The sequence below is a fragment of the Drosophila willistoni genome, chromosome 3R, assembly GCF_018902025.1.
Source record: "Drosophila willistoni isolate 14030-0811.24 chromosome 3R, UCI_dwil_1.1, whole genome shotgun sequence".
NCBI lineage: Eukaryota > Metazoa > Arthropoda > Insecta > Diptera > Drosophilidae > Drosophila > Drosophila willistoni.
The window spans coordinates 1,238,271-1,253,553 of NC_061086.1; the positions used below are offsets into that span (position 1 = coordinate 1,238,271).

The following is a 15,283-nucleotide window of genomic DNA, read 5'->3' on the forward strand; positions in this document are numbered from 1 at the left end:
AAGGCTTGTTGCCTTTGCCTCAGTTTGAAAGGCATGGTGCACAACGGCAGTCAGTTCTGAAAGGTTGGTAAGGGACGAATGGCTTTTGATGAAGCCATGCTGACAAGGAGATATAGTCTATGTACATATATATTGAATGAAAGAAGTAGTAATTTTTTTAAAAAGTTAGGTTTTGCAGAAAGTTTGGTGATACCAAGGGTGTTAAAAATGTCCGATTTGTTGCCGTTTTTAGAAAGCTAAATAATATAAGACTCTTTCCAAATAGCAGGAAAACTACACATATTGCTAGATATATAGAATTACCGAGATATGTGCTTTGATGGGTAAATCGAACACAGTCATTAAGTTCAAAAGTGGAGGGCAATAGATTCGACCGTCGTTTTGATAGAATTTAAACATACAATGCACGATTTAGCTATAATAAATATTCCGTATTTAAAAGGCAAAACTAATTTAACCAATCTAACATAATTAACCAATAACTTATATACTGTTATACTGCACAGGTTGCATATCTCGGATTCAGCCGGATCGGACCACTATATCATACAGCTCCTATACAAACGGCAAGGTCGTGAACAGCGACTTATCTGAATAACTTTGTTATTTTTTGACTGTGCCAAATTTGATCAAGATCGGGTGACTATATCATATAGCTTCCATAGGAACGCTCGGTCCAAAACCGTGACATTTATGAATAACTTCGTAATTTGCTATACTAAGATTGTAGTCTTTCGCAAGGATTAGACTTTTTAGATAAGACGTTTTTCCACTTTAAAGGCTATAGTTAGAGAAAGAGTAACAAAAAACTTCGAGGGTATACAAACATTGACGCGGTCGAAGTTGGCCCCGGCGGTCTGGTTTTATTTATAACCCATCCATTTATTCATTTTAAGGTTTTCTCTAGTAGTTTAATCATTGTTTATATGTAATACGCCTGTGCCCTTAGGGCGAATTGGCCAGGGTTTTAAACACTATCTTTGTCCCAAGCCTGGTGTCATATGGGCCACTTTTTTTATACTGAGCGTTGGACGTCAACTGGATCAATGATGTAGCCAGTCGATGATCGATTTTTGCGCGGTCTGACAAAAAAGAGGCTACATGTTTATGCATGTACATATGTACATATTTACATACACACACATACCAAGAAATTAAAAGAATACCTCTGTCCAGTGTTAAAACATCTGTACATTCTTGCAAGAGTTCAATTGGACAAGACTTTTGGAATTTCTGGCAATTCATTAATTTCGGAATGCATAGTTCTGTATAATTCCAAATATTGCATGCATACACACGAAAAATACTGTTGGAAAGAGCTTTTTAAACAAAGCTCCTCTTCTCAGTGACCAACCACCAAGCAAACCAAGCAAAATGGAGTTGCGCACTAAACATCAATGCCATTGTGATAGAAATTGCAATTGAGAAAGTTTTCCTAAGCAGGAATTTCAACTGGGCAGTATAAATCAGATAATTGCATAAACCAATATTGCATTTGAGTTGGATTATTTATATTTCGATAATTCCACCACACCAACATTTAATGTCTAACATAACTTGTCGACAAATCGGGATATCTCAAGCAAATTCCCACTCGGCTGAGCAGACAAGCATACAAACAATCCTGTGTACATAATTCTGTAACCGTGTATAAGTGAGCCAAGTCTTAAGCACTGAGCAAGTAAGTCTATTGAATTGAATTGAAGTTTTCCAAGCTAGAGGTCTGCGAAAAACACGTCCTGCATATAGCATTTAGCATCTTAGTGTCCCCGTTCTTCTTCATGGAGAGCCAATATGATTTCTCCACCTACTGTGCCCCTGCCTACCATTGCAGTGAAAAGTTATGTGTGTACATACATATGTATGTATGTACATTCATATGAACATGTAGTAGAAGTTCTCTTACAGGACCTATCACAAGTGAAACAACAAATTCTTACAAATGTGTGTATGTACATATGTATATACATAACAGGCAATAAGATTATAAATGGAAATGGTGCCTCACATATTAATTTATACGAAACAATTGAATTTCATATATTTTAGGAATGTCAAGGCTCTAAAAAGAATACACCGATATCATTATGGTCGCGTCTTTTGTAAGACCAATGTGCGCAGCGAGTTCTTTTAACAAGGTCAAACCAATCATATTTTTGATCTTAAATTTTAATATTTGTCTTCATCATATCAGTGCATCTTCATTCTTAAATATCAATGGTAGGTGCATTTTCAAATGTTTTATGTGAACACTGTGTATAAATATCTTTGTTTTATCCAAATAGATTTGGCAAACGTGGAGCGACCCTATTTTGACGACATAAGTCCCAGAAATGTTTCGGCTTTCGTGGATGAGACAGCAATTTTACGTTGCCGTGTTAGAAATAAGGGCAATCGAACTGTACGTACCGCCTTTAAAACCAAATACAGGCATTTTTATACCATGCACTTATAAAGGGTGAAATGGTGTATTAAAGTCGCCAAAATGTATGCATCAGGCATAAAGAAGCTTTTCCGACTTCCTTAAAGTAAATATATTCTTGATCAGCATCAACAGCCATTCGAGGCATCTCCGTCAGTTATTATGTCCGTTTAAACACCCAGATCTCAAAAACTATGAAAGATTTGGGTATGTAGACTCATTAGGTATGTACGGAGGGCAAAATATTGACACGCCCTCGGACGCGCTGAAGTACCCTTGTCAGTTTTTTTTTTTTTTGTTACTATCCATACCTAGAGTCGTCGAACTGGAAAAACGTTTTTTCTTAAAAGTCGAATGTTCACAAAAGAACGGCCTAAAATCATAGTCGAGAGTAATGCGGAATGTAGCAAGCTATTTCAAACGTATATTTATATGACAGCTATAGTCGTATAGATGTAGATAAAATTTTGGTAAAATCAATCATCTATTGATCTGATGCATATTAATTTTTATGACCATCGCGTTAAAAGTAACGAAGTTATTGACAAAAGTCACTGTTCTCGTAGGGTTTAAAACTAGCTCCGGATCTGTGTTTTTTTGAAAATAAATACATGCGTTCATGTAACTGTGAATCATATACATATGTATGTATGAATATGTCTCACTTCAAGGTGTTTTCGTCGGGAGCAATAAGTTTCAAAACGATGGAAGCTGTTGCTTGGAAAAGACTTTTTTATTCCTACTTATTTCATTATGGTCAGAATAATGTCGTTACCTCACAAATTAATGATACTTAGTATGTTGTCAATATTTATATTTAGATGCAATGTTTAATTGTTTTGCTTTTTAAGTAACCAACTTTGTTATTTTTCGAACAGATTAAAAAAAAAAATTGTTGATTATATCTTGAAATTTCAATATGAACGTTCTGTCTGAAAACAATTATACAAGTTTACAAAATTTATTTATTTGAAAAATTTATTTATTTCTTGTGCAAGGCTCTCATATTCATTTCTAGTATAATTTGAGGTCGCTGATTCCGAAAATTTAGGTAATTACCTTACCTTATATACAAGATATACCAAAAAACTAATACTTAGGTTTTCATTTTTGTTTGATCCTTCACATAAAAAAATCTTTGATCCAGAATCAGATTTTCTCAAAATTGTTTTCATTGCAAACTACAGATACCATATTAGCATTTTAAAATTATTTCTTTAAGAAAGTTTTCTGACGCTGTTTGACCAAAAAGTAGCAATCGAATATGAATTTTTATACCCTTGCAAAAAGGCTATATTAATTTTGGTCAGGAGTGTGCAACGCATAGAAGGAAGCATTTCCGACCATATAAAGTATATATATTCTTGATCAGCATGACGAGACAAGTTCATATAGCCATGTCCGTCCGTCGTTAAAAATTGATCCCCTTGATTTCGCTTTAATTCAAAATTTTCCAGATGAAAAAAATCGCGGTGGAAAAATGAATTAATTAATATTGGTGAGTTTATTACAGATATAAACAAATCTGCCAAATTTGATCAAGATCGTGTGAATATATCTTATTGCTCCCATAGGAACGATCGGTCGAAAACGGTGACTTTTGTCAATAACTTTTTTACTTTTAACGCGATTGCTTTTAAATTAAACATTTGTTAGTTTAATATATCTATTAATGACTGTGCCAAATTTGATAAAGATCGGGTGACTATATCTTATAGCTCCCATAGGAACGATCGGTGGAAAACAGTGACTTTGATCAATATCTTCGTTATTTCCTATGCTAAGATTGTAGGCCGTTCTTTCGCAAATAACGAAGTTATTGATAAAAGTCACTGTTCGTGACTTTGCCGTTTGTATGGGAGCTATATGATATAGTGGTCCGATCCGGCTGAATCCGAAATATACAACCTGTGCAGTATATACAAGCAAACATGCAAAATTTCAGCTCTGTAGCTCTTACGGTCTAGGAGGAGTTTGCGCTGATCCAGACGGACGGACGGACAGACGGACGGACGGATGGACGGACGGACGGACATGGCTATTTGAACTCGTCTCGTCGTATTGATCAAGAATATATATACTCTATATGGTCGGAGATGCTTCCTTCTATGCGTTGCCCACTTCTGACCAAAATTAATATACCCTTTTTGCAAGGGTATAATAAAATAGCCATCATACGGAACTTCCATACGGAGTAGTTGGATGGAGATGGTTCATATACCTACCTTTTTTACCACTTTTTATCAGCATTATTCCACTGGCAAAAATAAATACCATAAATTTACAAACAAATCTTCTCGATAGAGTTGGACGAAATTGATATATTATTGCATCCCTTTGTAGGTGTCCTGGATGCGAAAACGTGACCTTCATATTTTGACCACCAACATCTATACTTACACGGGCGATCAACGTTTTTCGGTCATACATCCGCCTAGCACCGAGGATTGGGACTTAAAAATTGACTATGCGCAGCAACGGGACAGCGGGGTCTATGAGTGTCAAGTAAATACTGAGCCAAAAATAAACTTGGCAATTATGCTGGAAATTACAGGTACAGATATGAGAACTTCCCCGATCCATATTTATGAAAGCTTACCAATCTGAATATTCTTTCTACAGCTGAAAGCGACAATAGAGATGGAGGTTCGGAGCGCCGTTACTATGACGCAAAAGGTTAGCTCAAATATCAGACTTAATTTATGACATTGTTTAATTATCTTATAATTTTATAAACAAAAAAAAAAAAATATCTGTACCTTAGCGGCCCGAGCCAAGATACTAGGATCGACAGAAATACATGTAAAGCGTGACAGTACCATCGCTTTGGCCTGCTCGGTGAACACTCATGCTTCCTCTGTACAGTGGTAAGTGGAAACTAAAATACAATTTTCACATCGTTATCCATTTAAACACAAAAATTTGTAGGTATCATGGCTCTTCCATTGTTGACTTTGACTCTCTTCGAGGTGGCATCAGTCTGGAGACGGAAAAAACTGATATTGGCACTACCAGCCGGCTAATGCTAACGCGAGCTTCCTTGCGGGACTCTGGAAACTACACTTGTGTGCCCAATGGCGCTATTCCTGCATCCGTTCGGGTTCATGTATTAACAGGTTAGTTGTGCTTATTAATTGGGTGCGAAAATCCAAATTGGACTTGCTCAATTTCAGGAGAACAGCCTGCGGCTATGCAGACGAGTGCAGCAACTGCCCCCGGTCTGGACTTAAGAAGACTCACCGCCGTGATGATAATTATAATTACGTGCTTGATCATATCAGAAGAAACGTTGTTGAATATTTCAAACTTAGCCCAATACATACATCGAATGCAGAGATGACTAACTTAGATAAACTAGCAATAGAGTGAATAAATATTTTTAAGGTAAGTCTTTGGGGTTTATGACTTCGAACATTGTTGATGGGTTCTCATCATTTTGTCTTCTTCCAATTACAGCAGCCATATTCCAATGGAACGATTGTAAGAGAACGTGTTTACAAAAATATTCAATATAATTCCTATAGTCATATGTAATAAAATTATTAATAAACGTACTATATGTAACCAGTTTTGGATACCAAATAGGCGGATAACAGGAGATTACTTTTCCTCACTAGACTAGCTGGACTCAAACTGGGAAAGAAAGTCCCTTCTTCAACTTTCTAAGTTGTGTACTGAATTGAGATGGAAAATGAAAATACGCGAGCATGAGTAGACTGGAAACGTTTAATTTGTAAAGAGCTTTACAAGCTAGAGACACACATAATTGACGATCGTCTGGGATGGTTCTGCGTGTAGTGGTATACATACATTTAAGGCTACTGGGTAGATGTGAGTGTGAACATATACGTAAACACATATGTGGGTGTAGATTGTTTCTGTGTGTGTTTCTGAGAGTGTGCTCACTCTCAGAGTATTTATATATATGCACATATGTATATATTCCGATGGATATGGATACGCACATGTATGAATATGTATGTATGTATGTATATAAATACATACTACAATATTTTCTCGAGAAAATATCAGAATTTTTTGTTCTTGTGTTCTCGAGAGTGTATTCCAATTTTTTATACATGTTCTCAAATATTCGATGTTATTCTAGCGAGTTGGTTTTATTGATCGGTTTAAATCGTTGGGGTTGGCCATTCTATTGGAAATTATTAAACGGAAAATTCATCACAAACGGAAAATTATTGAAAAGACGAGACAGTGTTATCGACGTTTATAATGGATGTTATCTACTTATGACAAAATATTTTTCAAAGACTGAGAACAGAAACACACACGGACTACTATATGTGAATGTCGAATGCTGATGTGAATACTCAAAATTTTATAAATAACCGCGGGTGTATATACATTGCCCACAAGAATACCAACATACTTATATTTGTACCTATGCCTAAGAGCATCTAAAGCTACAGCTTTTGGTGGTCTCTAGAGAAATTACATTGCAAGTGGGTTTAAAATTGATCCCCTTGATTTCGCTTTAATTCAAAATTTTCAAAATGAAAAAAATCGCGGTGGAAAAATGAATTAAGTCAACTGTGAGTATCAAAAGTGTTGGTGAGACGATATGGCAACAACAAGTGCGAATAACTAGGAGCAGGCAGATGTACATACATACATATAGTACATACAATCATACCACGCACAATTGTGTATGGATATAATGGGTCGGGGTCCAGAAGTCCACCACACCCATATTTGTAGTACTCACCTTGTCTGGTACATACTAATTAATCAACTCTCACGTTAATGGCATTGAATTTGAATTTGACTGTGTATGCTGTGTGTGCTTATGGAAATTGATATAAATTTATGGTTATATTTCAGTTTCAGATGGCATCCCACATAGAAAAGCCAAGTATGGAGTTGAAAAGGGATGCGAAAGAGAGTGTAAAAATCAAAATCCCGTCCTCGAAATCAACTGAGAGTACGGGATCGGGATTGGCATCGGGATTAAGATTGGGAACGGAACAACAGCCACAGCTTTCAACTCTTCGCCGTCCTGTCGCAGTGGTCAAGAAAAGATCGGGTCCATTAGAAGATGTACTCGATCAGCTTGATCGGTCAACTGATGCTGCCAAACCGAACCCAGCTGAAGTGACTCAACCGATTTTAGTAAATCGAATCAAGACTCCTGCTCCAATAACGGCATCAATACACCGACGCCGCTGCAGTGCTAAGGACAAAGATAAAAAACGGGAACGCTGGTTGCTTACTCGAAAAACATGGCGATATATGACCGATGCAGGACGAAAGCTCATTCCAGATAGTCTGCAAAATGCTGGGGTAGATAGTATTCCCATCATTGAGGCACAGTTTCAGCGTGCGTGTGCCTCCGAGCCCCGATTCATATTATGGCGACGAAAGTCCTCATTTCCGGGAGCCTATAAGAGTCCCAAGCGGCGATTAAAGCTTCTATCCCGACACACTCGGGCAAGTGGAAGCGGTGTAGGAATCGGTGGCTTTGGTGGTCATCCAAACCAATTATCAGATCAATACGCCAACGCCGATCAGACTATTGAATTATTGCAGTCGTATTTAAAAATCCGTGACGCCTTTAAGACCACCACATTGCTGGGATCTAAAACGGTTCGTCCAGATCAGACTTCTTCGCCCAGCGCACAGCGTCCGATTTTGATAAATTCAAGCAAGTCGAACACGGGTGTTGGATCAACTCCAGCTATATCTGCTGATTCAGGCTCAACTGCAGAAGCGGAAATCTTGTCGCGTCTTAAATTGCTCTCTCAAAACTCTATGCTGGGATTGGATGTGGGAAAGATATCAAACGATATACTTGAGGATAAAGTACTTCTTAAAAAAATTTACAATTCGCTAAAGAAGCAACAACTGCATAGGATGTTACATTCCACTGAGCCCCCGTCATCGACATCATCTGGATCCTCATCAAAATATGGCATAAGCCGGGCTATCTCACTGTCGAGTCTAAGTAGTTTGGGTTGCTACGAAAGTAACACTAATAGAAATAGACCTACCTCCTCCAAAGATGAAACTAAAACCAAAACCGTCTTTAATATGGATAAATATTTAAGGACGAGCCAAAACTTGAAATCAATGGAATCCTTTGATCTCAAGAAGCGGCTTCGCAAGCCCCCTGAAACACTTGATATAATTTCTAATAAAAACTTAGGTATTGGGCTTTCACCACCATTGCCGATTCCACTAAGTCCGCAATCAACAGCACCGACTGCCCAGCCGAGGACAAAGGACAAACGCGAAAGAAGTGTAAACACGTGCGGAACGCAAACATCGTTCATCCAGCTCTGTGAATTAAGGTATCTTGCTGAACAATATGAACTAATGTTAGAACACTGTAACAGCAATTCCGCGTCGGCTGCATCTGAGGAAGAGCCAGAGAAGCAATCTAACGCCTTTTCCAGTCGACGAAAGAGTTCCATTGATAATGAAGACATATCACAGTCGGTTAGCAATACAATAAAGCGGTACCTGAGAATGGCTAGGAAAAAAAGTGTGCATGACACCGACGCGAATAGGTTCAAATCGATTAACTATGACAGAAATTTACGCAACATTAAGGCAAAGGGTGAAATAAACCCTCCGGGAATGGATTGCGGAACAGATAAGGCCGTACAGACATTGGATGCATGGCCAGTCATCGCATTGGAGTACATTCGGGGCAATGAGAACTCAAAGGCTCTTCACAACGCTCATATCGAATGGCAGAGGGCCCTAGATGAGCGCATCAGAAAAAAACTGGAGTGGGAAAGGAGTCATAAGGAAAAAGAAAACGACACGACCGCCGATAGAAAGGATGCCTTCTTGTCTAATTCTAGCTCCAATCTTAATTCTCGATCGACATGCACGTCGGCTCCCAATTCGCCCACAAACTACTCAAGGGCCATAAAAACATCCACTGCCAGTGGCTTGCTTACCTCCAGTTCTCAATTTCTTTCCAATATTTGGCACGGTCACGGTAATCCGAACAGCAATACCGATACTTCTCACGTACAAGTGCCCAATGCGCAAAATGGCAATGTGAATAAATCAAGCTTGAGTAAGTACACATATATCACACAATGCCATATGCTTGGTTCGATCCTTGATCGCATCTCCTTCGAACGTACGAGTGTGTATGTATGTACAAATAAAATAAAGATATCCCCATAAACGAAATTAACAATCGCATTCGACTGCATCCGCTCATAGGTTAACGCCTTCTAATTGCCTAAGCTCAACTCTATCCCCGATATGGCCTAGCAATAGTATTTACGCATACCTTACTTTCAGATGCCCAACATGAGACAAGCAACATGCAGAAATCCAAGTCCCTGTCAAACGTTGGTCAATTCGTTACAAAGAAAATTTGGCGAAGCCGGTCAAAGAGCCAAAATAGACCAAATAGCTACCAACACCATGAATTTGCTACCACACCTTCTCAGAAGTGGTCGCCGTCGGTAAGAGGAAAAATGGAAGTGGAAAAACGTATTTATAAATAGATGACTTATTTGCATTTACAGGAAAACTATATCTGGGTTTCCGAGCACGGCGACAAATTTCAGATAAGTGATACGTCTTTGGAAAAGCTTTCAGAAACAGAAGCTGAATTAATCAAAAATATTGCAGTAGAAAAAATTAAAGAACTGAATATTGGCGGTAACATAGGTAACTTGTAATCGGATATTGTCGAAATAGCACCCTATTTTATTAATTTATTTACCTGCATTCAGATTTTGATAGAAAATCTAATAAGCGACGTATTATTTCTAAGAAAAAAGCGCTAACAACTAGCTTTTTTGACATCGGGCGAAAGGATAAAGAGGAACATAGTAAGATATTTAAAATATACATACATGCCCAATTGTTTAGATAACTTTAAATCGATATTAGATAGTCGAGAATCGTTGTTTGGTACCTCGTTGGAATCATGTCTCTCGAGAGACAACAAACCAAGAGGGGAAGGATTAACGCGTTCGAAGCACTCCCTGCTTCAATCGGTATTCCGAGGTGGCGGAAATGGATCTGCCAGTGCGAAACTCAGCGATAACGTAAGTAAATATAAACCATTTAATGAATATTTTGAAAAAAATACATAAAAGAGCAGTGCTATTTTTATACCCTTGCAAAAAGGGTATATTAATTTTGGTCAGAAGTATGCAACGCATAGATGGAAGCATCTCCGACCACATAAAGTGTATATATTCTTGATCAGCACGACGAGACGAGTATATATAGCCATGTCCGTCCGTCCGTCCGTCTGGATCAACACAAACTCCTCCTAGACCTTTAGAGCTACAGATTTTGAAATTTTGCATGTAGGCTTGTATATACTGCAGGGGTTGTATATCTCGGATTCAGCCGGATCGAACCACTATATCATATAGCTCCCATACAAATGGCAAAGTCACGAACAGTGACTTTTTTCAATAACTTCGTTATTTTCTGAGCTATTGTCGTGATATTGGTGAGTCAATTACACATAGAAATGACTATGCCAAATTTGATCAAGATCGGCTAACTATATCATATAAATCCCATAGGAAAGGTCGGTGGAAAACAGTGACTTAATATCTTCGGTATTTCCTATGCTAAGATTGAAGGCCGTTCTCTCTCAAACATTAGCCTTTTTAGATAAAACGTTTTTCCACTTTGATGGCTATTGGTAAGGAAAGAGTTACCAAAAAAGTTGCAAGGGTATACAAACTTTGACGCGGTCGACTTTAGGCCCTCTAGTTTCGGATTACCCCTAGGTTGTTTGAAACGTCGTAACCTAAAAATAAAAAACGAACATTTTGGAAAAGTGCAGATTCCACAGCCTTTTAGGTGAATACTGCAAAAAATGCGTTCTCAGATCTGAAATTTATGTAAAGAAAAAATATCGTATGTTTGAAATTTGGATAATACGATGGATGGTCTAGGGATTCTCAAGGCATAATTCCCATTTTTAAGGAAAAATATCAAAGAAAGGCTACAAAGGCTATGCCGAAGTTTATATACCCTTGCAGTATACTTGGCAATAATATTTTTCCTTTTTGAAATTTCTTTCCCTGCTACTCAATTCATCAATACACAAACAAAATATTATTTCTCTTTTTACCACAAGTTTTTCTTCTTCCATCATTTTCTAAGCAAAGCACGGCACGCATACACATACAGTTCATGTAGCGTTGCGTCTGTGTGTGTATGCGTGTGCTCTGTTGATTTGATGATGGCAGTATAGTAGGCAGCAAGCAGCGCTGCCGGCAGCGTTTGAACCGATTTATATTGACTGTAACTTGTGTTCTATTTATCGGATCAGATTCAAATTTGGGATCTGAGATTTTATATCTATTACTATCATATTGGTAAATTTCATGGGGATACTCCAATTTTTGCAAAAATGTTTCTTCTAGAGCTATATGATATAGTGGTCCGATCCTAAAGATTTTCAAACTTTATCTTACCCCCAAAAAAATTTCATAGCGATAGCTCTTAAGATGGCTGAGTAAAACGCACACGCACAGACGGACGGACAGACGGACATGGCTATATCAACTCAGCTTCTCATGCTGATTAAGAATATATATACTTTATGGGGTCGAAAACGTCTCCTTTTGTGCGTTACAAACATCTGACCAATTTTATAATACCCTCTGCAAGGGTATAAAAACATTGTTTAATCACTTTCGTTTTTTACCAGTGACAGTACAATTTATTAAATCCTAACACTGCCAAATGTAAGGTAATGACTTTATATCTAAACACTCCTCAACTGGTCACAGGTTGTTGATCAAATTCACTGTTTTCCACCCATATATTAAACTAACAAATGTTTAATTTGAAAGCCATCGCGTCAAAAATTTCGAAGTTATTGACAAATGTCACTGTTTTTGACCGATCGTTCATATGGGAGCTATATAATATAGTCACCCGATCCTTATAAAATTTGGCACAGTTGTATTATATATGCGTAATAAACTTATTAATACTAAATTTCACGACGATGGCTTAGAAAATAACGAGTTATTGAAAAAAGTCACTGTTTGCGCTGATCCAGATAATATACGCATTTTACAAGGGTATAAAACCGCTTGTCCGTCCTATCTTACAGTATACGAGATCTTGCATTTAGTAACCTTAATGTGAGTCGCACCAGACTAGACTTGAATCCGTTCAACTGAACTTACTAAAGCTTCGATCGCAATGACAATTTGTCTTCGTGTTCTAAACTTCTTTATTTATCAACCTTCGTTCTTTACTTAATCGTAGAATTTAAATTGAGAAATAGATTCGCCTGAGTTATTGACTCAGGGTAATCTCGGTCGGTACCATGTTGTCGAAGTAGACATCCCTTTAACACTAATTATGGTTTTTATGAACCTTTATAAAGTATATAATTTTCATCAGCCGAATCGATATAGATATGTCCTTCTGTCCGTCCATCTGTCCGTGCGATGTTTGTATGTTTAAAGATTTTGACACGCCCCCCGTTAGCTGGTGGCGGCGCTAGGGTGCTCATATGCATGTAAGAGTGAGCGAGATACTGGGACATGCTTGTAAAAACAATTGATCAGAATTTTTATAAAAACATGAAGGCATTTGTTATCATACATTTAAAATATAAGTCGCCGAAACGACTTACTCAGTTAATTTTGACTTAGCCCACAGATGGCTGTAGTTTATATATAAAGATCTGTTTGCCTGTTTTCACCATGTGTATTTGTCCACAGGATTCGTTCGGCTACATCCCTCAGTCGGGTGGGAGGTGGTCAGCTGTCTCCTTGGGCTCGATCGGCTTCAAATCTTTGCAGAAAGTTCTCCGAACTATGATTCAAACGGTGTAGTTAGCATCCAAGCCCGTTTTAATATCGCTTCGCGATCACCTTTTTGAAAATAACAATAACCATACCATTTACAAATAAACTTTGATACCGTTACCAATAATCAACATAAATACTAATACTTCTCTATCTTTTTGGACATACTTCTAGGTACGATCATGTGAAAGCTTGCCCACAAAGTCCTTGGAATTCGGTTGTAATGACGACTTCACGAACCTAAAGAAACCGACATCCACGGCATCCATGCAAATGTCCCAGAGTCAGTTCGATATGAGGCATAGTGAATTGAATTATGAAAAAACACTTTACGGTGAATCCGGCAGACCATCATCGTACACCAGTCTCAATGTACCTGCTTTCATATTACATTGTATAGAATATTTAGAGGAACATGGACTGCAGAAGGTCGGCATCTTCCGAGTCAGCACTTCCAAGAAACGTGTGAAACAAGTATGTTTTTGTGAATAGCAATTTCACCCCTGAAACTTATAACTTTTCATTGGTTAGTTGCGGGAGGAATTCGACAGAAGCTGCCAGATGAGAATCCCTGAAAATACATGCCCACATGATGTCGCTACTCTGCTGAAGGAGTTCCTACGAGATCTTCCGGAGCCGCTTCTTTGTAACCACCTATACATAACATTTTTGGAAACTCAAAGTATGTATTTCTATGAGTCCACAAATTTGGTTTTACTTAGTACTTATATATTTTATATACTTATATTTCTCTCAGGGATACGAAACCGTCGCTTACAGCTGGAGGGTATTTCGCATTTAATTAAACTATTACCAATTCCGCATAGGGATACTCTTTTCGTTTTGCTGCGATTCCTGGCTAATGTTGCCGCCCATAGCGATGATGTGCAGGACCAAGAGGGCTGCATCGAGATGACTGGCAACAAAATGGACAGTAGTAACCTCTCGACAGTCTTTGCGCCCAATATTTTGCGTGGCGCAACTCCAAATAATGCCGAATCAAAAGAGCAAGAGAATATGAGTGACGCTATTAATGTAATAAGGTAAGAGACCTAGATTATATTTGGTAGAATAAACTATTAATGTTTTTTTCTTAATTTAGAACCATGATTGATCACTATGAAGAAATCTTTAAAGTTCCAAGTGATATTCTCGACTTGGTGTACTCACATATGTTGGACACATGTCCGGAAAAGTTATACGATTTAATAACTAGAAAAACGCACGATACAGAATGGTATTATATTGAGAGTGATTTATTAGTTATCTTTTAATATTTCGTTTTTATATATTTTTAGGGAACTCCATCATGTAGAGGAATCGGTTATGCAATGCAGTGATCAGGCTAGTTCCTCGGATGAAATAGTTGAATCTCCAAAGGACCCAAAGCGGTAAGGTTAATAAAAGAATTATCCAGTTTCGCTTCAGATGTATGATTGTTTGTATGTCTAGGTATGGATCGACATGCTCTAGTAATAATATTGTGAGTGAAAACATAATAACTAACAAGGCGTCATCCCATGAAGAAACTCTGAAAAAACCCAATAGCAGGCGGCAGTCAACTCCAATGTTATTGGAAAGTTCCAATGTCTTTACGGCAAGCCTGCAAATCTCTAAGCCGGAACAATCACTAATTGCAACAAAGGGTAAATTTTGTGCGATCAGATTATGTAGTTTTTTATTAAGGTTACCAATATTTTGCATCGATTACGTTTAGGCCGAAATATACAGACTCTCACGCCATCGGAGCCTAAGTTGCCGCCAAGCATCTCAAATATCGGAGGGGCGACCTTAAGTGCTAAGACGGCGGAGTTCGAAAGAAACTCAATTAGCATGTCCAATGGATCGCCAACCCAGACCCAGCCTGTACCCATAAGAAAGAAACCTCTTTATAAACGACAGCAATTGATATCCAGCTCGAGGCGAAATTGAGTTGAATGCCAGTAAACTCGTAGTTTATGTTAAGTATCTAAAATATTAAGTATTAGCATATACATATGTATATTTACCTTATTTCTGACTTGATCCATTGTATCGTTGTTGCTCATTGTTTATTTAAATATGTAATTCGTCT

At 37.9% G+C, this 15,283-nt stretch overlaps 2 protein-coding genes and 1 long non-coding RNA gene across 3 annotated transcripts; 2 read left to right on the top strand and 1 right to left on the bottom strand.

Annotated features, from left to right (window-relative positions):
• Window positions 1–810: 810 nt before the first annotated feature.
• LOC124462115 lies at window positions 811–1,229 on the bottom strand. The gene is made up of 2 exons (XR_006955388.1): window positions 1,148–1,229; window positions 811–1,082 (listed from the first exon to the last, which is right to left on the bottom strand). It is a non-coding gene; the product is annotated as an uncharacterized LOC124462115 (long non-coding RNA).
• Window positions 1,230–1,399: 170 nt separating this feature from the next.
• Window positions 1,400–5,954, top strand: LOC26529488 (zwei Ig domain protein zig-8). Its single transcript, XM_015176975.3, has 9 exons — window positions 1,400–1,681; window positions 2,050–2,220; window positions 2,286–2,401; window positions 4,766–4,976; window positions 5,045–5,098; window positions 5,187–5,289; window positions 5,351–5,538; window positions 5,596–5,806; window positions 5,879–5,954. Exons 2-8 carry the CDS (start codon window positions 2,088–2,090, stop codon window positions 5,760–5,762), a joined length of 972 nt encoding a protein of 323 aa, XP_015032461.1. The 5' UTR covers window positions 1,400–1,681; window positions 2,050–2,087; the 3' UTR covers window positions 5,763–5,806; window positions 5,879–5,954.
• Window positions 5,955–7,253: 1,299 nt separating this feature from the next.
• On the top strand, window positions 7,254–15,276 carry LOC6651330. Its single transcript, XM_023180025.2, has 12 exons — window positions 7,254–9,470; window positions 9,704–9,870; window positions 9,934–10,078; window positions 10,144–10,242; window positions 10,304–10,461; window positions 13,384–13,683; window positions 13,741–13,891; window positions 13,967–14,252; window positions 14,312–14,446; window positions 14,508–14,600; window positions 14,662–14,855; window positions 14,927–15,276. The coding sequence occupies exons 1-12, from the start codon at window positions 7,271–7,273 to the stop codon at window positions 15,139–15,141; spliced, it is 4,143 nt and encodes a 1,380-aa protein (XP_023035793.1). The 5' UTR covers window positions 7,254–7,270; the 3' UTR covers window positions 15,142–15,276.
• Window positions 15,277–15,283: the final 7 nt, after the last annotated feature.